A 22574-nucleotide genomic window follows, 5' to 3' on the forward strand; every position below is an offset into this window, starting at 1 on the left:
ACTAGGTTGGTACCCCTGCTTTCCATCTGCTGATGGCGTCATGCTTCCTCCCCTACCACTCGCCCGAGTCCCTCTCTCGCCATATTTTTTCTGCATGCCTAACCTTACTTACGTGATTTCGCTTTTAATTCATTAATTATTTTTATGTATTTGTGCATTGATATTATATTTATTGCTTACTCCGTTATGATCCTATTTTTGGGATTTTCATGTCATGATTAGGGGATCTCCAGTTGGTAGCCCTGTCTACCACTGCGCACTGGCGATTTCCCTGTACCATTACACCCCCCCCAACAAGTTGGGGAGGTTATTCCATCCCCCCCCCCTTCAGTGTACACCCTTCCTCTCACTCGATGGTTGTTGGTTATGATTTACGGGTCAAGTATGCTTGTACCTCAGTCTTCCATCAACGTTCCGACATATTGAGGACTGAGTATACCAACGGGGTATGACTTAGTCTCATTCATTCATACCGGGCGGTTTCGTCTCCCCCCTCCCGTCGCCATCGGTCGGGGAGGGGGAAGGCCGGGACCACCGGGGACTATCACACGTGATTAGTCGGTATATCTGCACCTTGGTGTAACCTTGCTTTTAATTACGGTTGTTAGAATGAGCACTTATATTAGGAGTGTCCTCCCCTACGGTACCTCATGCTATTATCGTCCGTATAGGACTTATTATATCCCATATCATTATTTTATATTCTACATGAATCATTACCTTTGTCCCGGTACCTCAGGTAAGGTAGGGGGGGGGGGTTCCACTGGCTCCCCCCGCGCTCTCCCGTTGTACCCTCCCGTCATCAGACATCGGAGCCGCCGAGCTCTTAACTACATGATCGGTTGACACTGACACGGTTTTGATTAATATCCTCCCTCCGGGAGCCCTATTCATTACAGACATTAGTTTTTGATCATAATTGGCGTTTTCTATTTATGTACTTTAAGGATGTATCTTGGGTACTTTAAGTTTACTTTAAGTTACTTTAAGTTTACTTTAAGTTTACTTACCAACCCTGTTCCCCGGCCACGGGGGCCCCGGAACTAGTTATGATTATATATTAATCACTGTTTTTTGCATCCTTTTTCATACCCGGCTCTGCCGGATTGCTATTGGAATAGTCTCAGTTCTCTGCATGTTTAGTCTAAGGCTATACATTTATTTTATTAACTGGCAGGTCCCGGACCCTCCGGGACCCCTTATAGAGAAACTAGTAGATGCTCATGGACTATTCCTTTTACAGGTGGTCCGTTGCCGGATGACAGCCTGCGCGGCCGTCCTTCACCAGCCTTGCGGCCATGCTGTCTGTCGGTCCCACGCGGACTGTGGGATCCAGATGGACGATATTTTGGTATGGCACCCTGACAACTGCCTTATCTGTTATGACCTTATCTCCACCCTCGCTTCAGATTCGGTGAGCCTCTTTCAGTCATTTTTGTATTTACTTCCCTTCACTGGGCGACATCAATATGATAGATAATCATTGACTTCTGTTATGAATCTTCGGGTTCATTTATCATTTTGTCCTCGGGTTTGCTAACCTTATCCCCGTTCTTTCAGAGTTCCCAGGCGGTTAAAACTTCAGCAAGAGCCACTTTGAAATTGTGGGTAGGCGGCTTCGCCCGTAACGTAAAGGCCAGGAAGCCCTACGTCCTCTCAGAAGATTATTGTAGACTTATCTACCCGAACGCAAAATCTTCGGCAGCAGTGCCTAGGCAAGTGGCGGCTCCTATAATTGCTGACATTGCGGAAATCGTAGAACTCAATCTCGTCCAGGATACAGACATCCCTGACGACCCGGACCCCATTGAAGACAATGTTACGGCTCTGACCTTAGACATAGAGCCCATGGTTTTTGACGAACCTGACACAGGTAAGGTTGTAAGTGAGGCAGGTGGGTCTGGCGCTAAGACCTCTCTTCTTAGCCCCTCTTTTTCTCCAACTTCTAATAATTTTTCCTTTCTTGGTTTTGAAGGGAACCACGAATCCTCCCCAAGATCGCTCTCGGTTCCTGCCAAGGTCAAATCTCAGAAAAGACCTTTAGTGAGGACTCGTCAGAATCCTACACTACCTGGATCATCGAAGCCCAAGAAGGCTCCCCTCCCCGGAGCTCCTAGTGACTCGACTAGCACTGCCCCTATGTCTCAGGACCCGGGAGTGCAGTCATCCCCCTTAATTACCACAACCAACCTCGACCCGGAGGCCCTCACGAATATGTTGTCGAGGGTCGTTACAGAGCAGATTAGTTATATACTTTCTGCCGTCACCAGAAGACTAGATACCCTGGAAAGTGGACTGCCTCAACAACAGCAGTTCCTCATCCCGGACGCCTCAAAACTTCCACCCTTCACGAAGAACAACCCGTGGAAAATGGCGCTCCACTGTCCTTTCACGGACGGAATGTTGACCATCGAGGGTTTTGGGACCAGGCCCATTGAAGATTTTGAGTTCTTCCCTCCCGGTCTTCAATTTCCTTTCCCCGGCTTCGCCCGGCTTACGGAAGAGGCTCTTGTCCGACTAGATAAGGTCCCTAAAGAGACCGTTATCTTTCCGAAGGAACAGGCTCAGTCTGTTTGGGTTCGAACCTTAAATGAGTGGGGTTGTACAAACACCATGCTGACCCCCCACAAGAGTACTTACACCATGTTTCTTGTGGACGAACAGACCCCCACTCCTTGCGTCACCAAAATGGTTGAATTAGCCCTTCAGGCAGTGACCGAAGATAAGCCTTTGCCACAACTCCGGGAGACAGATCCTACATCTCTGCTGTTCCCATCAGATAATGAATGTTGGCTTAACATTCAATCGACATTCACTTCTGGTAAGCTATCCGCGGACTGTGCATCGACGCAATTCAGTGAACGCCTCCCAAGACTACCTGAAACCTTAATCCGACTCGAGTTCGAGTCCCGGTCTAGGTTTAGCCGGAGCCTCAACATCTCGACTATGGCGGAGATGTTTTCTCTTACTTATGACGAGGAACACTCTTTTAAAGTTATGACTAAAGCCACCCTGCAATCTTTGTTAGCAGACTGCTACGACTTCTTGGTGACCAAAAGACGTTGCCGTAAGCATGTCTTATCTGAAGCCACTATCCGCCATGAGCCAAATAAGCTCATTAAAGCCTCTGCTTGGGGTCCGGACCTTTTCCCGGAGGACATGGTCAACTCGGTATTGAGCGAAGCTGCCAGAGTGAACCAGAGCCTCAAAGTCCGTTGGGGTCTCACTCCCAAACGGAAGTTCGAACAATCGAGCATTCACTCCCGGGGCAGAAAAAGGCTACGCCCTTATAGCTCTACCCAATTCCGCCAACCTATTCAAGTAGTCCAGTCGGCCCCGGTCTCTCAGGGCATCCAACCCTCCACCTCCAAGTCTCAGCCCCAAGTGAAGTATGTCCTCGTCCCTGAAAACCAAGTGGCTTCGAACTCGTTTACCTCTCCTGTTTATAACCCGGTCTATGAGTCCCGGTTTTCCTCCCAAGGATACCAACGAGGCAGGGGCCCCGGTTCGAGGGGTTCTTTTCAGAACAGAAGCAAAGGGAGATATTTCTCCCGTGGAAAAGGGTCACGTGGTGGCCGAGGCGGTAAAACCTCCAACTACTGACGGTCTTCAGGTAGGAGGGAGACTTTATGTGTTCCGGAGTCGCTGGAAATTCAGTCCTTGGGCCTTCAGCATAATCTCCAAGGGCCTGGGGTGGAGTTGGATAGAAGGGCCTCCTCCACCGAACAGATTCCATCAACCCTCGACACCGGACCTACTTTTGTTTACCCAAGATCTTCTTCGCAAGAACGCGATCAAGGAAACGAAATATCTGAAGTTTCAAGGTCGCTTATTCAGCGTTCCGAAGAAAGACTCCGACAGCCGAAGGGTCATCCTCGATCTGTCTCGACTAAACTTGTCCATTCAATGCGACAGGTTTCACATGCTTACCGTCTCGCAGGTGCGAACCTTGCTTCCCCGTGGGGCCGTCACCACCTCCATCGATCTTACCGATGCTTACTATCACGTTCCAATAGCGAGACACTTCCGCCCATTTCTAGGATTCAGACTGGACGACAAGGCTTACACGTTCAAAGTGATGCCTTTCGGGCTCAACATCGCGCCCAGAATCTTCACGAAACTGGCGGAATCGGTCATTCAGGAACTCCGATCCCACGGAATCCAAGTCGTCGCATACCTGGACGATTGGCTAATCTGGTCAGACAACGTCGAGGATTGTCTCAAGGCAACAACCAAGGTGATCCAATATCTTCAGTTTCTGGGATTCCAGATAAACTTCGGAAAGTCTCGTCTGACACCAAAGACCAAATTTCAGTGGCTGGGATTACGGTGGGACCTACGTTCTCACACTCTATGTCTCCCCAGGTCCAAGAGGATAGAGATTGCGAAAAATACCAAACGCTTTCTCGGGGAAAAGGTAACTTCCAGAAGGAACCAGGAGAGGATTCTAGAGTCCCTACAATTCGCTTCAGTGACAGACCTCCTTCTGAAAGCGAAATTGAAAGACATCAACCGAGTTTGGCGCTCCAGAGCGAACACCAAACGTCGGGACAAGAAGACACGCCTTCCTCCCATTCTTCGGAAGAGGCTTCTCCCATGGACAACCGCCAAGAGCCTATCAAAATCAGTTCCGTTGCAGTACCCCCCTCCAAGGATAGTCATCCACACGGATGCCTCCCTATCAGGTTGGGGAGGCTACTCCCAACACAGGAAAGTTCAGGGCCTTTGGTCTACAATGTTCCAGCAATTTCACATAAACGTCCTGGAGGCCATGGCTGTCTTACTAACCTTGAAACGTCTTTCCCCGGCCAAGAAACAACATCTGAGGATAGTCCTCGACAACGAAGTCATAGTCCGTTGTCTAAACAGAGGGGGCTCCAAGTCAGGTCCCATCAATCACGTGATGGTGGCAATCTTCTCCCTGGCGGCCTCAAACCAATGGCACCTATCCGCCGTTCATCTGGCTGGAGTTCGGAACGTTGTGGCAGACGCACTCTCCAGGACGGTACCGTTGGAGTCAGAATGGTCACTAGATCGCAAATCCTTTCAATGGATCCTCTTCCAAGTGCCGGATCTCCAGGTAGACCTCTTCGCGACGGAATCCAACCACAAGCTGAATTGTTATGTGGCCCCCAACCTGGACCCTCGGGCTTACGCCACGGATGCCATGTCTCTCGACTGGAACGCCTGGGAAAGGATTTACCTTTTCCCACCGGTGAACCTACTGATGAAAGTGCTGGACAAACTTCGAACCTTCAAAGGTCAAGTAGCCCTGGTGGCCCCCAATTGGCCCAAGAGCAATTGGTTTCCTCTTTTACTGGAGCTGAATCTCCACCCTCACCAGCTTCCCAACCCGACTTTGACCCAGATAGTACAAACGTGCACTGTGTTCGCTTCCTCAAACATTCAGACCACCCTAACTTTATGGACTTCATGAAGTTTGCGGCACACAAAGGGGCTAACATAGACCCCCAGAATACTTTATTTTTAGAATCTGACAAGAGAGACTCCACTCTTCGTCAATATGACTCAGCGGTCAAAAAACTAGCTAAGTTTTTGAAAGATTCTAGTACTGACTTTATGACACTAAACCTAACGGTAACCTTTTTCAGAACCTTGTTTGAGTCGGGCTTAGCAGCCAACACTATTACTACCATCAAGTCTGCCTTGAAAAAGATTTTTCTAATCGGCTTTAATATAGATCTAACAGATTCATTGCTAGCTTCGATCCCAAGAGCCTGTGCCAGACTGAGACCATCTTCTCGTCCTAGCCCGATTTCCTGGTTTCTCAATGATGTTCTTAAACTAGCGTCAGAAACCGTCAACGATTCATGTGAGTATATCCCTCTACTCAGGAAAACTCTTTCTCGTGAGTTTGGCATCTGGCGCCAGGATTTCGGAATTAGCTGCCTTATCAAGGGATCCAGGCCACATAGAGTTCCTTCCGTCAGGAGAGGTCCTCCTCTCCCCAGACAAGGTCTTCTTGGCCAAAAATGAAGACCCTCAGAATAGATGGTCCTCCTGGAAAATCATCCCTCTCCTTCAGGATCCTTCCCTATGCCCGGTTACCACTCTAAAGTCCTTTCTATCAAGGACTTCCTATAAGACCTCGGGACCCTTGTTCATCAGGGAGCGGGGAGGGACTATAACTTTGAAAGGGATCAGACAACAGATCTTGTATTTTATTAAACAGGCCAATCCAGAGTCTTTTCCTCACGTCCACGACATTCGGGCGGTAGCGACCTCAATAAATTTTTTCCATCATATGAACTTTACAGATATCTCTAAATATACCGGATGGAAATCCCCCTCAGTGTTCAAGCGGCACTATCTTAAACAATTAGAGGCCCTTCAACTCGCTACCGTAGCTGCAGGGAGCGTGGTATCCCCCGGACAAATTCCTTCTAACTAATCCCTGAATCCTATATCTTCCACCTTCTTCCTCTTACCTGCCTCACTTACAGTTCCTACCTGAGTTCGGTTTGTTGTATCACACCCATGGGTGTTCCTAGTTCGTAACATTGCCATTTTATTATTGTTCAATTTATTCTTCCATACGAACTGTATTTCTTTAGTGTTCAAGTGTATGTAATTTGTTCCAGTGTTTGACCTTAATTGGTTTTGTTTTAAGTTAATGTTCTTTTGTCTTCCCTTCCTGGGATATTATACCTTATCATGCTGATGTTATTAAAGACGTCCGTCTTCTACGTTAACTTTTGATTAAACCACTGTTTGTTATGTTGATTTTTATTCGTTCCCATATAGTTAATAAAGTTTGGGTTCGTTTTCTCTGGTACTATTTCACTGCGCGGCACAGGGATTGAGCCCAGAAAAGGGATTTTGACGAAGGAAAAATCTATTTCTGGGCGAGAGACCTGTGCCGCCCAGTGAACCCACCCTATTTGCTCCCCCCCTGTTCAGACCCCAAACTTAAGGGTGCTGTAAGGAGTGATGGGCAAGCGTGGGTTGAGTTAGTAGTACTGGTCTGCGAGGCAGGGGAGGTTGAACGGCACCTCACTATTGGGGGATTTCGAAGAGGAGAAATCTAAATGGTACGAGACCTCTGGTATTTCGCCCCAGTCTATACCAACACCATTAGGTGAGCGAGCTAGTTCAACCTAGCATTCCTTTACATTTTTTCTCTGGTAATATTAGCAGTTATATTCCTTTGAAATGGTGCTTAAGGAGCATTTCACTGGGCGGCACAGGTCTCTCGCCCAGAAATAGATTTTTCCTTCGTCAAAATCCCTTTTATAGTTCATATGCTATCCATTTATGTGCCTGCACATCATGCTTCCTATTACTCAGAATTGCTAGACTGCAAGACCTTACAAAGTTCATAATCAGACACATCAAGGAAGGAAAGGACTTCTATTTAGCCCTTGAGACAAATGCTGGATTCGATCAAATACTTCCTCCTTGGAATTTCAGTTGAATATCCAAGAAGCAATTCATTCGATTGTCTTATGAATAGCTGTTTAAGGACACCACAACATGAATTTGCACTTTCTTTTTTTGCTGTCAAAGAAAATCAAAAGCCTCAAGTTTTTATCTATATTCAAAACCAAAAAAGTACCAAAGAGTGTCTGCAATCAGCTGTGGAATAAGTATGCACATTGTTTTCAAGATCTACCATGAATATGGAAGCTGAAGTCTACCCTGATCACACATTGTTGGCCTTCATAAACTATTTAATCCACTTGCTTTACTACGGAATCTCAACCTCTGTGTCCTTCGTGTAGAGGGCATCATTGTGAGAAGGGTTCGCCATATGCAGTATAGGGAGTGGTTTGCCTCCCAATGTCCCAATGGGAGAAATTTGGACGGCACAGAAAGAAGGCTAGGCGCGATCTTTCGCCCTAGGGGCAAAGAAAACATGTTCTTCTTCTCGCACCCCCAAATCTCTTCCTAAAGCTCCTCGTTCGCACTCTTCTGAGGGACGATTGAGCAGGAGCGCCAACCGTCTAACTCCTTGGCAACCTTGGGGTACTGGGGGGAGTAGTTGTTTCCTCTAGAGGAGCAACTTCACCTCCAGCTGCCGGGGAGCCATTTTCCCTTGCAGATGTTCTGCAGGAATGGCCGACCTTAGGGGTTTCTGTACCCCTTACGAAGGAAGAGCTTGTCAGACTACTCAAGCGTGGTGCCAGGAAGGACCCTTCTCCAGAGCCTACAACATCTCTCGCTTTGGAGGTTTGCGAAGTCCATCTGTCACCCTCTCCTGGACCTTCCACGCGCGGACGAGACAATCGCTCGCGTTCGCCCCTCCAACGGCCTTCTGCTGACGACGGTCCTACTCGCCATACTGGGACATCGTCCTATAACCTTCAGCATTCTGTTTCTTCCCACAGGAATACTTCGGCGGCTCCTTCCACCAGCGACGCGCGGGGACAAGCTTCTCCGTCCTCTTGTCCTTCGGGACACTCTCCTGCTGATCGTCGTTTGCGACAATTTGAAGATCATCAGGATCGTAGGTCATCATGATCCGAACATTCTTCGTCTAAAAGGCGTTCTTGCTCTGGAGCTTTACGCTCACGAGACCATCGGTCTCAACACCCTCCTCGGAGATATTACTCTTCACGAGGAGAAGTCTCACGATCGCGCTCTGCACGATCACGAGCATCCAAGTCTAGACCTAAATCCAGATGCTCGCGTTCTAAATCTCGACCATCTAGATCACGAGGACAACGCTCGCATTCGCGAGGACAAAGCACCCGTTCACAGGGGGGGATGTTCATGCTCGTAAGGGTGCCGTTCACGAGAAAGACATTCACGAGGCCGATGCTCACCTTCGCAAGCTAAGCACTCGCAACGTTCATGCCGTTCCCTAATGTTCATGATCGCGAACCGCGCGTTCACGATCAAGGTCTCGACGTAGAGGTAGGGATTTGCGCAGTCCATCAGCGCATAGCCTCTCAACCCATCCTTCTCCTTAATGACCTGAGACCGACCCCTCAATCCGTCCTTCTCCTAAACAACCTCGGACCGACTCTGATCATGAGAGACCATTCCTCAGACAGGTATCCAGCTAAACCTCCAGTGCCCTTTGCTGCCTGGGATGCTTTAGCAAAGCGTTCGCCTATGCAACGCTCGGCAGCGCATCCCGGTGTGACGTGTTCACCAACGCTTAAGGTTGCTCCTATTCAGAGGCTCTCTCTGCCAACTTTGTTGGGTGTAGGTGCTTCTTTGCAGCAACAAGAATGTCCTAGGATTTCCTCTTCCAGTGTGGCTCCTAGTGCTTGTGTTAAGAGCACTTCTGCTCGTGAATCACGTCCGTTGTCGCGTGAAACTCGTGATTTTGCACGCGAATCTCATGAATTTGCCCGCAAATCGGTGATTTCCACGAGCGATTTATGAGCAGAGCTTTCGGAACCGATATCAAGTGCGGTACCAAGACCTCCGCCTCCGGCTTCTACCATCTCTAGCAGCAGGCCTATACCCTTCCCGGAAGGGTTTAAGGAGCCTCCTAATAGGTTCACTGACGTTCCCATTAGACGGACCATCTTCCTCGTCCATCAAAGGAACATATCCTGCTTAGGCTCCCTCTAGAGCTCCCCCAAGGGGATGTTCTTCTCCTGGGCTCTCAAGGGAATCCCAGGGCTTACCTAAAGGTTCTGAGCTCCGTACATAGGTAAGTACTTTCCTCTCTACCCTGCAGAAATCTTTGGATGTGGCTCCTCCGCCGTCACAGCCTCCGACCGCTCTAGTCAGAGCTACTCCAAGAATTCCCTTGGAGTCCTCTTCGAGTTCGTCTCTTGGGAGTATTGACCCTAGAAGGAGACCATCGTCGGACAAGGCACGGAGATCACCTTCATCTCAATCTCGTGCCGAGGTTCCTCCTTCTGACTCTTATATAGCTAACCTTCCCTTTACTCTAGTTAAGGCAAGGGAAACCATGACAAAGAGGTAGAAGATAAGGATGAGAGGCGTAACTCCACCTCACGCCGATATCATCCACCCTAGCCCGAGTAGGGACATTGGATCTCCCAGGGAGATATCTGTACTCCCCTTCAGCCCTCAAGAAATTAAGGTAGTGCTTCCGGACCAGCGACCTATTTCTTTACCTTCACCCGAGGAAGAGCCTTCGGCTCCCACTGCTGAGGTTTTGGCTGCTGGTGCCTCAAAACCCTCACTAGTTTCTCCTTTCAACACCATGGAGGAACACTTACCTGTGTGAAGGGAGTCTAAGGACACCAAAACCAAACCTAAGAACGCTGCGGCAAGGTGAGCTCGTTTGGCTCAGGCACGCAGAAGGTCCCTTGTGGCGGACCCGAACTTTCACTCTGAACAAGAGAGACGAGAGTTGGAACATACCTTTTGGCAGGTCCTCTCTTGCATGAGGGCCATCAATAGGCTGTCAACTCCTGGTACCACCACCCAGGAGGGTAAGGATATAGTTCTCGATGAGATCTTAGAGACCTAAAAGTCTCCTAGAACCAGTGCAGCCTTGCCCTGGTCTAAAGGCCTGATGGCCGCCAAGAGGAAGGCTATTGCCCAGATAGCCGGAACTTCTAGTTCCTTGAGGGCAGGTTCCTCCTCTCTGGCTTTACCACTTCCTTTTGTCCTCCAAAGGAAGTACTACGAGATCGAAGGAGAACCACATTCTACCATGTCCCTCAATCCTTCGGTGGAATCTCTGAGAGGGCCGAGAAACCCTCTGCTCTCTGAGGGCCTACCTCTCGGCAGTTGAGCTTCTCAACATAGAGAGAGGCGCGAAGTACGCAATGCAGGCGGCTTCGTCGCTCTATCTATGTTTGGAATCCTTGGGTTTCATGGTACGCTCCCCGACTTTCTAAGGAGTCTGCCAGGAAACTTTGAGTTTTTTCCTTTTGTCGGGTACCCAAACTCGAGTTCTTAATGCACCATGTCGTCAACTTATGGGCGAACGCTATCTTCAAGAGAAGAGATACCATCATTGGAGAATTCCATAAGCAGGTGCCAAAGATGGAAGTCTCCCGGTTGAAGAATTCCACTCTTGAGGGTTCTCTCTTTGTTCCAGAGGAAATCGAGAGGGCTGCTGAACAATGGAGGAAATCGTCAAATGATTCTCTCCTCCGTAGGGTCATGACATCAAGGCCATATGAAAGATCTTCTTAGTCTTCTCCCAGTCAGCAAGCACCTTCTTCTTCGCATGCCTCAACCTCTAAGTCCTCAGGACATACTAAGGTGTCTAAACAGCCCTTTCAGTTCAAAGGCCAGATAGGGAATAAGTCCTTTAGAGGAAAGAAGGGAGCGAAGGGCAGTGGCCGAAGTGGTCACTCCCACTAGGAATGGCATTCCTCTTCACCTACCACCAATCGTCCAGATCCCTGGACGATTGAAGTTGTCGCCTTAGGGTATCAGGTCCCCTTCATTCAATCTCTCCCTCCTCTGATTTGGGATTCAGCACATCTAAGCTTCTATGCGGAGGGATCCGCAAAGGAGCTGGCCTTAAGGGCCGAAGTCCAGACCATGCTGGAGAAGGCCGCTCTCCAAGAGGTTGCGGACGGGTCTCCAGGCTTTTAGTGTAGTCTAATTTTTCTAGTGAAAAAGGCAACTGGGGGCTGGAGACCAGTCATCAATCTCTACCCTCTGAACAAGTTTGTTCAAGAGACACGGTCATTCAGGCGGTTCGACCAAGGGACTTCATGTGCACACTGGATCTGCAGGACGCATACTTCAAGATCCCAATCCATCTGTTTTCTAGGAAGTATCTCAGGTTCACACACAAGGATAAAATATACCAGTTCAAGGTTCTATGCTTCAGTCTCTTGACAGCCCCTCAGGTATTTACCAGAGTGTTCGCCGTAGTGTCATCATGGGCTCATAGGAACGGCATTCATCTCCTCAGATACCTGGAAGATTGGCTAATCCTGGCAGACTAGGAGACGACCCTTCTTCGATGGGACATGCTTCTCGGGTTTTGTCAGGATCTGGGGTCTTGATAAATCTCAAAGTCATCACTGCTACCTTCTCAAAGATTGGTATACCTCGGTATGACAATAGACACCATCCTACAGAAAGTCTCCCCATAAGACGAAAGAGTACACAGACTGAGAGAAGTGGCTTCACCCTTCCTCAGCAGGAAAACTCTACCGGCCTCTCGTTGGTTGACTCTGTTAGGTCACCTAACCTGTCTCATCCGTCCAGTTCCAAACTGGCCGCCCCCAGGATAAGATCCTACAATGGCAGCTAAAATCTGTGTGGAACCAACACTCAGATCCACTGGACAATAGAGTTCCTTTTACCCAAGAACAAGTGACAGACTTGCCTTGGTGGGTGGCAAACGAAAACTTTCGCAAAGGTCAGGATCATCCCTCCTCCGGATTTGATGCTCTTCACAGATGCATCACATGAAGGGTGGAGGTGCCAATTGCTGTATCATACGATATCCGGCCTTTGGTCAGAGTCAGAAAGGTACCAGCACATAAATCTCCTAGGGATGAGAGCAGCATACCTAGCTTTTCGTCAGTTTCAACGGTTACTGGCAAGTCACTCTGTGATGTTGATGAGCGACAACACCACAAGGCGGTACCTTTTTGCAGCCTCTATCCCATCTTGCAGTAAAGATCCTCAGATGGTCAGAAGAACATTCGGTATCCTATCGGCTCGCTTCATTCCAGGCAAGAGGAACATGCTCGCAGACAATTTGAGCAGAGCGACTCAGATAGTAGGATCCGAATGGTTTTTGAATCGTCAGATAGCCAACAAAGTACTGACTTTGTGGGGTTCCCGACTGTAGACTAGTTCACATCATCTCTGAACAGCAAGCTTCCTCTGTACTGTTCTCCAGTTCCGGACCCTGAGGCTGTATGGCAGGATGCATTTCAACAATAGTGGGACAACATCGACGAGTACGGCTTTCCCCCATTCTGTCTGATGAGAATACTGCTCAACTAGAGCAGAGCATCCAAAAAGCTAATGATGACCCTTGTAGCTCCATTATGACATTATGCAGAATGGTTCCCGGACCTCCTGTAACTACTAGTAGATCTATCGAGAGAACTCTCTCCACGACCAGATCTACTCAAACAACCACACGCAAACATCTTCCACAGAACCGCACAGTTGCTTCGACTTCACGCCTGGAGACTATCCAGCTTCTCTTCTCTCAGAAGGGCTTTTCACGACAAGCTGCGGAGAGAATGTCCTGATACTTGCGTAAGTCCTCCGCCTCAGTGTACCAGGCAAAATAGACAGTCTTCTGTAGTTGGTGTCGTGGAAGGAGTATCTCTCCTCTCGATGCCACTATACCAGTAATAGCGCAGTTCCTTGTATACCTTCCGGAGGAAAAGCTCCTTTCAGTCTTGGTGTTCAAAGGCTATGGCTCAGCCTTGAACTTCACCTTAGCTGAAAGAGTGGGCATTTCCTCTTCGTTGGAGCTTTCCTTACTCATACGGAGTTACGAGATCACTTTCCTTAAGTCAGAGATTAGGCCTCCTCCTTGGAACGTGGTTCGCGTTTTGAGATCCTTAAAAGGACCTCCCTTCGAACCATTACGCCATGCATCTGACCGAAACCTCTTTGAAGACTCCGTTCCTGCTCGCTTTAGCCTCGGCAAAGAGTTTGAACTTCGTGGCCTCTTGTATGACATCGCCCATTCAAGGGGATGGGGGAGGTGACACTCGGCTTCGTCCCAGAGTTCACTGCTGAGACTCGAAAACCAGGGGTACTGGACCTTAGATTCGGGCCCTTTCAGATTGCGAGTCTCCGTTCTGTAACCAATGACCCAGATCAGTTGTTACTGTGCCCAGTGAGGAGCTTGAGATACTATCCTGAGCACACTGCAGCTACATGGCCCCGACTAACAACTGTTTGTTAGCTTCATTAGGGTAAAGAGGAGGATCACTAAAAACACTGTTTCATCCTGGATTCGCCAGGTGATCGAAAGAGCTTTAGCTCCTGATCCTCTTCCGACTCGACTACCTACAGCCCATTATGTCGGGCATCAGTACGTCCTTGGCATTCAAACGCAACTTTTCGTGTTGCAAGTATTACAAACCTGTGTGGAAAAAACAAAATACATTCACAGCCCATTATTTAAAAGACGTGACCCACAGGAGACTTGATACTGCTACTATCAGTCCTGCGGTGGCTGTTCAACAAGTGGTTTAAGAATACCTCAGGCTCCTTGATGGACAAGTAGCAGTTGGTTGAGGGCATTGGTTACCCGGGTTAAGACTGGGATGAATGAGAGTATGCCTGGCTTTTCCTTTCTTCATCTTCCCCTCCCTTGGGATACAACACCATGGGTCCCTCTGTAAGCTGGTTGCAACCTCTGCAGGTAATTATCACTTCCCTTGTGTAGCCTAGTATGACATAAATTTATATACTGCCCACATCCCCATTGTTTTCCGCGAGGTAAGCAATGGGAAACTTCTTACAAAAGTATTCCCATATAAACTCTGAATGGGTTCATATAAGACTTGCAAACTCTCATTACAATGAATTGCTCAGGCCGCTATTATACTCGCTTTGTATGTTTTAGTGAGGTGTCAAAGTTTTCCCTAGACCACAGTCATATACTGTACTAGGTAAAACTGGGTCATTGTCCATGCCAGGATTAGGACTTCCACCCACCTAAGAGTGAGTCATCCACATAAATAACGGAAGGTTTATTAGTATGGGAACAAATGACAAATTCAGAGATAATTTGTATTTTTTTCCTAACTAATACATACCTGTAGTTATTTATATAAATTGGCCCACCATCACATATCCCCCAGAAGTCCTGCCTGCAATCAAAAGTGACTGAGCTCACAGCTGTGAGAGTATACATAGAGGTGGCGGGTACCCACCAGCCACTCCCGGCCTACCCGCTCAAGCTGTTAGGCAGGGTTACTACCTTGCACTTTTAGTCTAATGACTAAATGCTGCACCAAAAGAATATCCACATAAATAATTACAGGTTTGTGTTAGTTAAGGAAAAATACAAATTATCGCTGAATGTCATTTATTCTGCTTTGGTAAAGAAAACTAATATTGTCAAAAATATGCAAATGTGAGATCTTTCAATCTATTTTAAATCTATCATTCTGTGCACTGATTTTATAGAACACTTGAGCACTCTTTTGGATTTCTTTAAAACTTTGACAGCATTGGATTTCACTAGAAAATTGCCTCTTGGGTGTAAACGGATTATCACGGCCCTACATATGTTACCGCATTCATTACTTATACCTCAATGAGCTTACCAAAATTATTACGACAATAATATTCACCAGCTTAATTTTTTATAATAATATTAGGTTAAATAGCCTCAATCAATTTTATCAAAACAAATATAAATCACATCAAAACTGCCTATTTGTTAAATTGAATAAAAAAAAAAAGGCAATATCAACTACAAAAATTCCTAGGCATGCAAACCAACAAGAGACCCTTGCTAAAATTACCTTAAGGTTCACACTTTAACCAGTTACTCTATGAAACTGAAGACTTGCAATGACTGTTGGAAATAAAATTACTCAAACATTTTTCAATATTAAACTTACCCGATAATCATGTAGCTGTCAACTCCGTTGCCCGACAGAATTCTATGGAGGGATACGCCAGCTATCACAATACTAGAAGGGGGTGTACTTACCAGCGCCACCTGTGGCCAGGTACTCAAGTACTTCTTGTTGACACCTCCTCAATTATTCCTCTGTCGTGCTTCCGGCAAGACGTTCTGGGATACGCTTATGTTCTTGGAGTATTTTCACGACTTTGGTGAAGTATTTCTCTTTGATTTCGGCTGTCGCTTTACTGGAAACTTCTATATTAGCTTAGTTAGCTTTTGGAATTAATTTGATTAATTATGGTGACTAAGAGAGTATGAACTCTCTTTCACCTTTAAATGGCCGACCCTTCCCTTAGACGGAAGTGTTGGTGTCTAAGAGAGTATAGACTCTCTTTCTTAATTTTGCTTAACAAAAGTTATAGATTTATTTTATATCTCTCCGCCTCTTATAGGCCTCTTCGATTAACTTCCTTTTTTTTATAAACTTATTAAAATTAATTTCTATATTTGTTTATATTCGACCTTCCTAATAGTAGGCGGTCTTTTCTTGGTACCGAAGTTAATTAACATTGAGCCCGTCATTTCGGTTTTACCTGTTAACATATTATGCTATTTTAATGTCTTTGAAAGAATTTCTTTGATAGTCTAGTACTGTTTTCAAAGTTGAACTAACGTTTTGTTTTGTCTCTGCAGTTGTTGACGTTCAGAACGTTCAACTTGCACTCTATCGTTACGATAGAGAAAGAATTTTCACGGTTTCACATTGCAGTAAGAGTAACCGTGTCTAGCGTTTTGTTCATTCTTTCTTAACTTAATGGTTTTAATCCTAATAAAGGGAAATATTTCAGTTTTTTCCTTTAACAATAATATGTTTTAACGATAAATATGATTGGGCTCTTCTCTCAGGTTCTAAGTCAAGAGAGAGAGAGATAGAGACGGAGGGAGAAAGAGGAGGATAAACGTTTCATTCAAGCCTGCCAGGCGTACGAGTAACGTTGTTATCGTTTTTTGCTCTTCTCCCTAGTCTCTTTAGGGGAAGAAAGTAAACGTTTCTAGAGTGATCTAGTGTTTAGTCTCTTTCCAGCCACTGAATTATTTATCTTTCATTAGATTTTTCTGTTACATTGTAATTCTGTTTTCGCAATTACTAACTTTTGAGAAAGGATAGAATTGCGTGTTTCAGGTACAAACCACTTAAAGTTTCGAGTTCAGTGAAATAAGTGCAAACAGAAAATCAAAGTGATAAGTGATTAGCGCAAAGTGTGTCAGTGTTGTGCGTGAGGGTACTTCTGTGCGCGCCAGTCGTTCTCCCAGTCCGGGACCTCTTGCAAGCTCCCAAGCCCAGGGGAGAAGCAATGTCGAAGGACAAAAGGGTTCAGCAGGCCTTGATCGGCGCACAGAAGTATCCTCGGTGGTTGTGGGCGTGTCTTACCGAGACCGTCACTCCCACCCGCAGACGATTGAGCCCTTATTTTGCTCGTCTGCAGAAGAAATTTAGGGGAGAAAACGCTGGTCTCAGGTCTCAAGACCTCTTAAACATAAAGTCCAGACCTATGCCAGACGTACGAAGTTAGAGTTCAACAACCCGGATGCAGTCATTGGGTTAGCTCTGACTCTCCTCAGTCATCAGTTGAATGCACTCCGCCTAAGAGGAGTAAGGTTCTGCCGCAACAGATCTCTGCTGTTAAGGCTTTACCTCAGCAGACCTTAGTGTCTGCCGACCCCAAGTTGACTCTACTGCAGTCCATGCAGTCACAACTTTCGGTCTTGATGCTTGAGTGTCGGGCTGAGAGTGTTGCGCCTCCGCCTCCGCCTACACTCCCTCCGCCTGCGCTCGCTCCGCCTGATCGCAGTACCACCTGCCAGGCGTACGATGTTGAGCCACGTTCTGAGTTGGCTGTTCCCAGTGGTGCTCAGCCTCCGCCTTCTTTAAGGCAACCTTTACAATGGGATCAGGAGGATTATACCTCTCTTCCTCCGCCTCCACTTGCTGCTCCACCAGTGATGCAACACTCGGTTGAGGTACAACAACCTCTCCCGTCCTTGAGTCAGTCTCCTCAGCTCTCGCTGCAGCGAGCTCAACCCTCCACAAGGCAAGCACCACTACACCTTAGCCTTGCGCCTCAGGAGCCTCAGCTTGCGAGACATTTACCTTGTTCTGCGCAGCCTCTACCTCATCGCGCTCCGCTCACACCACAGGAACAGGAACTTGCTACTCCGCTTCCGCCTACCGCTCAGCAAGCGCAACCATTGGGTTCAGCCACTCATGCCAGGAGTCAGCCTCCTCCACCCATGCGCCTACCTTCTGCTACTTCCTTTGATCAGCCTTTGCAGACTGAGCCTCAGGTGTTCCCTCAACAGAGTCTTGAAGAGGAAACCACAACTATTGTTGTTCCAGCTCGTTCTGACTCTGCTGTTCAGCATACCTTACCTCCATTTTCAAACCTTATGATAATGGAGGTTATTTGTATTACTTATAAAAATATATTTGTATTCCTTGCAATATATGTTTAACAATATCGCAGAATATGGCAAAAAATATGAATCATGAGTTATGAATGTAAGGTAAATATATTGTTTATATTTAAACCCCATGCAAGCATGCATAAAGCACTCTAGCACTGGTCATGGAATTTCTGAGAAATGTTAAACGCCATGCACACGCTCTGCTTACCTTACAGCATGCTCTACATACAGCATGCTCTGCTTACAGCATGCTCTGCATACTACATGCTCTGCATACAGCATGCTCTGCATTCAGCATGCTCTGCATACAACATGCTCTACATACAGCATGCTCTGCATACAACATGCTCTGCATACAGCATGCTCTGCATTCAGCATGCTCTGCATACAACATGCTCTGCATACAGCATGCTCTGCATTCAGCATGCTCTGCATACAACATGCTCTACATTCAGCATGCTCTGCATACAGCATACTCTGCATACAACATGCTCTGCATACCTTACCGCATGCTTCTCAGTCACACATCTTTGGTTGTTGCCAACTCACTAGACTGTCAAGCAGTTTCATAACGTTGCCTTCTAGTCTGCTGCTTTTGCACCAGTGAACCCTCACTGAGAGAACTTAGCTTTTCTAGGATAAGGTCCCTGTAGATGAGAAAGTTCTTTTCTCCCTCCTTCTGATATTCCCTTGAGGACTCTGTCATTTGGAGGGAGCCTTTAGCTGCATAGCCTCCTATGGACTTTTATTTAAGCGTAACATGCTTCCAGGGAAGGTAATGGTTCCACTTCAGTCGCTAATCCCGTCTGTTACCACACCTGCTCCCATAGACCTTGAGCTGTGTTGCAAGACATGCAGTCCAAGCTTAGTCCTTGTTAGAAGATTTTTTGTTTACGGAGTCAATGTGTCACGGGGAAGACGTTCAACAACCAACAGAAGTGACTTGTTGTGACGCAGTGCGGCAACCTCAGCAACCCGATAAGGAGTTGTCTGTACGACCCAGACAGTCTAGACAGATTCGGGTTGTCACTGTACTTCCTCACTTGCCCATGATTGACAGTTCACAGACTGTGCAGCAGTACCATGATCTTGTGTCCGGCTCCGTCAGACGACTGGCTTTTAAGAGCTCCCACAAGTCGTCGCTGTCTGGAGATTTTCAAATGGACTATGGATCTGACCAAGGAACTGGGCCTCCTGGTCAATTTTGAGGAGTCTCAGCTCGTTCCATCCCAGACCATTGTCTCCTTGGGTATGGATCTTCAGAGTCGAGCTTTTCGGACTTTTCCGTCGGCCCCAAGGATCTTCCAAGCCCTAGAATGCATCCAGAGCATGCTGAGAAGGAACCGATGCTCAGTCAGGTAGTGGATGAGTCTAACAGGGACACTTTCATCGCTGGCCCTGTTCATCGTGTTAGGGAGACTCCACCTCCCCCCCTTCAGTATCATCTAGCTGCTCACTGGATAAAGGACATGACGCTAGAGACGGTCTCAGTTCCTGTTTCCGAAGAGAGGAGGTCTTCTCTCGCGTGGTGTAAGAACAGCTTTCTTCTCAAGGAAGTCTACCTTTGGCTGTTCAGAAACACGACCGCCGTCTCCTCTCGGACGCATCAGACACGGGCTGGGGTGCGACTTTGGACGGACAAGAATGCTCGGGAACATGGAATCAGGAGCAAAGGACACTTCACATCAATTGCAAGGAGTTGTTGGCAGTTATTCTGGCCTTGATAAACTTCAAGTCCCTCCAGCTTAACAAAGTGGTGGAGGTGGACTCTGACAACACCACAGCCCTGGCTTACATCTTCAAGCAGGGAGGGACTCTTTCGTGGAAGTTGTTCTAGATCGCAAGGGACCTACTCATCTGGTCTAAAGATCGAAAGCTAACTGGTAACGAGGTTCATTCAGGGCGGTATGAATGTCATGGCAGATCACCTCAGACGGAAGGGTCAGGTCATCCCCACAGAGTGGACCCTTCTCAAGAATGTTTGCAACAGACTTTGGGCCCTGTGGGGTCAGCCAACCATAGATCTGTTCACTACCTCGATAACCTAGAGACTCCTGTTGTATTGTTCTCCGATTCCAGACCCAGCAGCAGTTCACGTGGATGCTTTTCTGCTGGATTGGTTCCATCTCGACCTGTATGCATTCCCGCCGTTCAAGATTGTCAACAGGGTACTTCAGAAGTTCTCCTCTCACAAAGGGACACGGCTGACGTTGGTTGGCTCCGCTCTGGTCCGCGAGAGAATGGTTCTTAGAGGTACTGCAATGGCTGGTCGACATTCCCAGGACTCTTCCTCTAGGAGTGAACCTTCTAAGTCTACCTCACGTAAAGAAGGTACACCCAATCCTCCACGCTCTTCGTCTGACTGCCTTCAGACTTTCGAAAGACTCTCAAGAGCTAGGGGCTTTTCGAAGGAGGCAGCCAGAGCGATTGCCAAAGCAAGGAGAACATCCACTCTCAGAATCTATCAGTCTCAAGGGGAAGTCTTCCGTAGCTGGTACAAGACCAATGCAGTTTCCTCAACCAGTACCACTGTAACCCAGATTGCTGACTTCCTGTTATATATAAGGAAAGTAAGATCCCTTTCAGCTCCTACGATCAAGGGTTACAGAAGTATGTTGGCAGCGGTTTTCCGCCACAGAGGCTTGGATCTTTCCACCAACAAAGATCTACAGGACCTCCCTAGGTCTTTTGAGACCTCAAAGGAACGTCGGTTGTCCACTCCAGGCTGGAATCTAGACGTGGTCCTAAGGTTCCTTATGTCATCAAGATTTGAACCTCTCCAATCAGCCTCTTTTTAGGACCTCATTTTAAAAACTCTTTTCCTCGTGTGCTTGACAACAGCTAAAAGAGTAAGTGAGATCCACGCCTTCAGCAGGATCACTGTTTTCACATCTAAAACGGCTACATGTTCCTTGCAGCTCGGTTTTTGCTAAACGAGCTTCCTTCACGTCCTTGGCCTAAGTCGTTCGAGATCCCAAGCCTGTCCAACTTGGTGGGGAATTATCTGAAGAGAGTACTTTGCCCAGTTAGAGCTCTTAGGTACTATCTAAAAAGGTCTTAACCTTTACAAGGACAATCAGAAGCCTTATAGTGTGCTATCAAGAAACCTTCTTTTCCAAGTTCTAAGAACTCAGTTTCTTACTATTCAGGCTTCTGATTAGAGAAACACATTCTCATCTGAAGGAAGAAGACCTTGCTTTGCTGAAGGTAAGGACACATGAAGTGGGAGCTGTGGCTACTTCAGTGGCCTTCTAACAGAACCATTCTCTGCAGAGTGTTATGGATGCAACCTATTGGAGAAGCAAGTCAGTGTTCGCATCATTCTATCTCAAAGATGTCCAGTCTCTTTACGAGTACTGCTACACCCTGGGACCATTCGTGGCAACGAATGCAGTAGTAGGCGAGGGCTCAGCCACTACATTCCCATAATCCCATAACCTTTTAACCTTTCTCTTGAATACTTTTTATGGGTTGTACGGTCGGCTAAGAAGCCTTCCACATCCTTGTTGATTTGGCGGGTGGTCAATTCTTTCTTGAGAAGCGCCGAGGTTAAAGGTTGTGATGAGGTCCTTTAGTATGGGTTGCAGCCCTGTATACTTTAGCACCTTTGAGTTGATTCAGCCTCCCAAGAGGAACGCTGCGCTCAGTAAGGAAGACGATCTTATTAAAGGCAGAGTAACGGTTCAAGTCGACTTCCTTACCAGGTACTTATTATTTCATTGTTATTGTGGATAACTGATTATATGAAATACGGGATACTTAGCTATCCTTTAGTCTTGTACACTGGTTTTTCACCCACCCCCCTGGGTGTGAATCAGCTACATGATTATCGGGTAAGTTTAATATTGAAAAATGTTATTTTTATTAGTAAAATAAATTTTTGAATATACTTACCCGATAATCATGATTTAATCGACCCTCCCTTCCTCCCCATAGAGAACCAGTGGACCGAGGAATAATTGAGGAGGTGTCAACAAGAAGTACTTGAGTACCTGGCCACAGGTGGCGCTGGTAAGTACACCCCCTTCTAGTATTGTGATAGCTGGCGTATCCCTCCATAGAATTCTGTCGGGCAACGGAGTTGACAGCTACATGATTATCGGGTAAGTATATTCAAAAATTTATTTTACTAATAAAAATAACATTTTTGTCTAACCTTAACTACTTCATCTGGAAACCTCCAGTATATTGCGTGATATAGGAGGGCTAAATTTATTGAATTACTGAATATTTCAATACTTTCACTACTGAATATTTTAATACTTCTACAGCTATATTTGTCACTAGTGTTCAATCAACAAAAATCTATAAAATTTCCGATATTTGTGGTTCTCCTTGCCAAAATTCGTTAAGCAATTGCCTTTAAAAATTGGAAGGCCCAAGAAATAGTTTTTAAATAAAAATTTGAAAAATAATTGCTTACTGATATGAAGCTACCGGTAAAATATGCGATAATTCCTTTTGGTAACAAATATCTAAATACTTGGGATTAGCAATCCAAATGAATTAAAGTACCGTCACCAAATCTATTACTGAAGAAACAAAAATGTTGATTTTTTTTTTTTTTTACTGGACTTACCATCATTCATCCTTTAGTGGTAAAAATGAAAGAGAAAAAATGTGATTGGTT

General features: G+C 46.7%; 2 protein-coding genes and 1 long non-coding RNA gene across 7 annotated transcripts in view; 2 read left to right on the forward strand and 1 right to left on the reverse strand.

Moving 5' to 3' along the window:
* The window catches only part of LOC137628785 (uncharacterized), a 146778-nt gene that overhangs the window by 110141 nt on the left and 14063 nt on the right, over window positions 1–22574 (forward strand). The window lies entirely within an intron of this gene.
* Window positions 1–22574, reverse strand: part of LOC137628783 (L-asparaginase 1-like) — a 303952-nt gene that overhangs the window by 3714 nt on the left and 277664 nt on the right. The gene's annotated exons all lie outside the window — the stretch shown is intronic.
* LOC137628781 (uncharacterized) lies at window positions 313–3874 on the forward strand. Its single transcript, XM_068359990.1, has 2 exons — window positions 313–1414; window positions 1561–3874. Exons 1-2 carry the CDS (start codon window positions 1136–1138, stop codon window positions 3601–3603), a joined length of 2322 nt encoding a protein of 773 aa, XP_068216091.1. The 5' UTR covers window positions 313–1135; the 3' UTR covers window positions 3604–3874.

The sequence above is a fragment of the Palaemon carinicauda genome, chromosome 36 (genome assembly GCF_036898095.1).
Source record: "Palaemon carinicauda isolate YSFRI2023 chromosome 36, ASM3689809v2, whole genome shotgun sequence".
NCBI classification, from domain to species: Eukaryota; Metazoa; Arthropoda; class Malacostraca; order Decapoda; family Palaemonidae; genus Palaemon; species Palaemon carinicauda.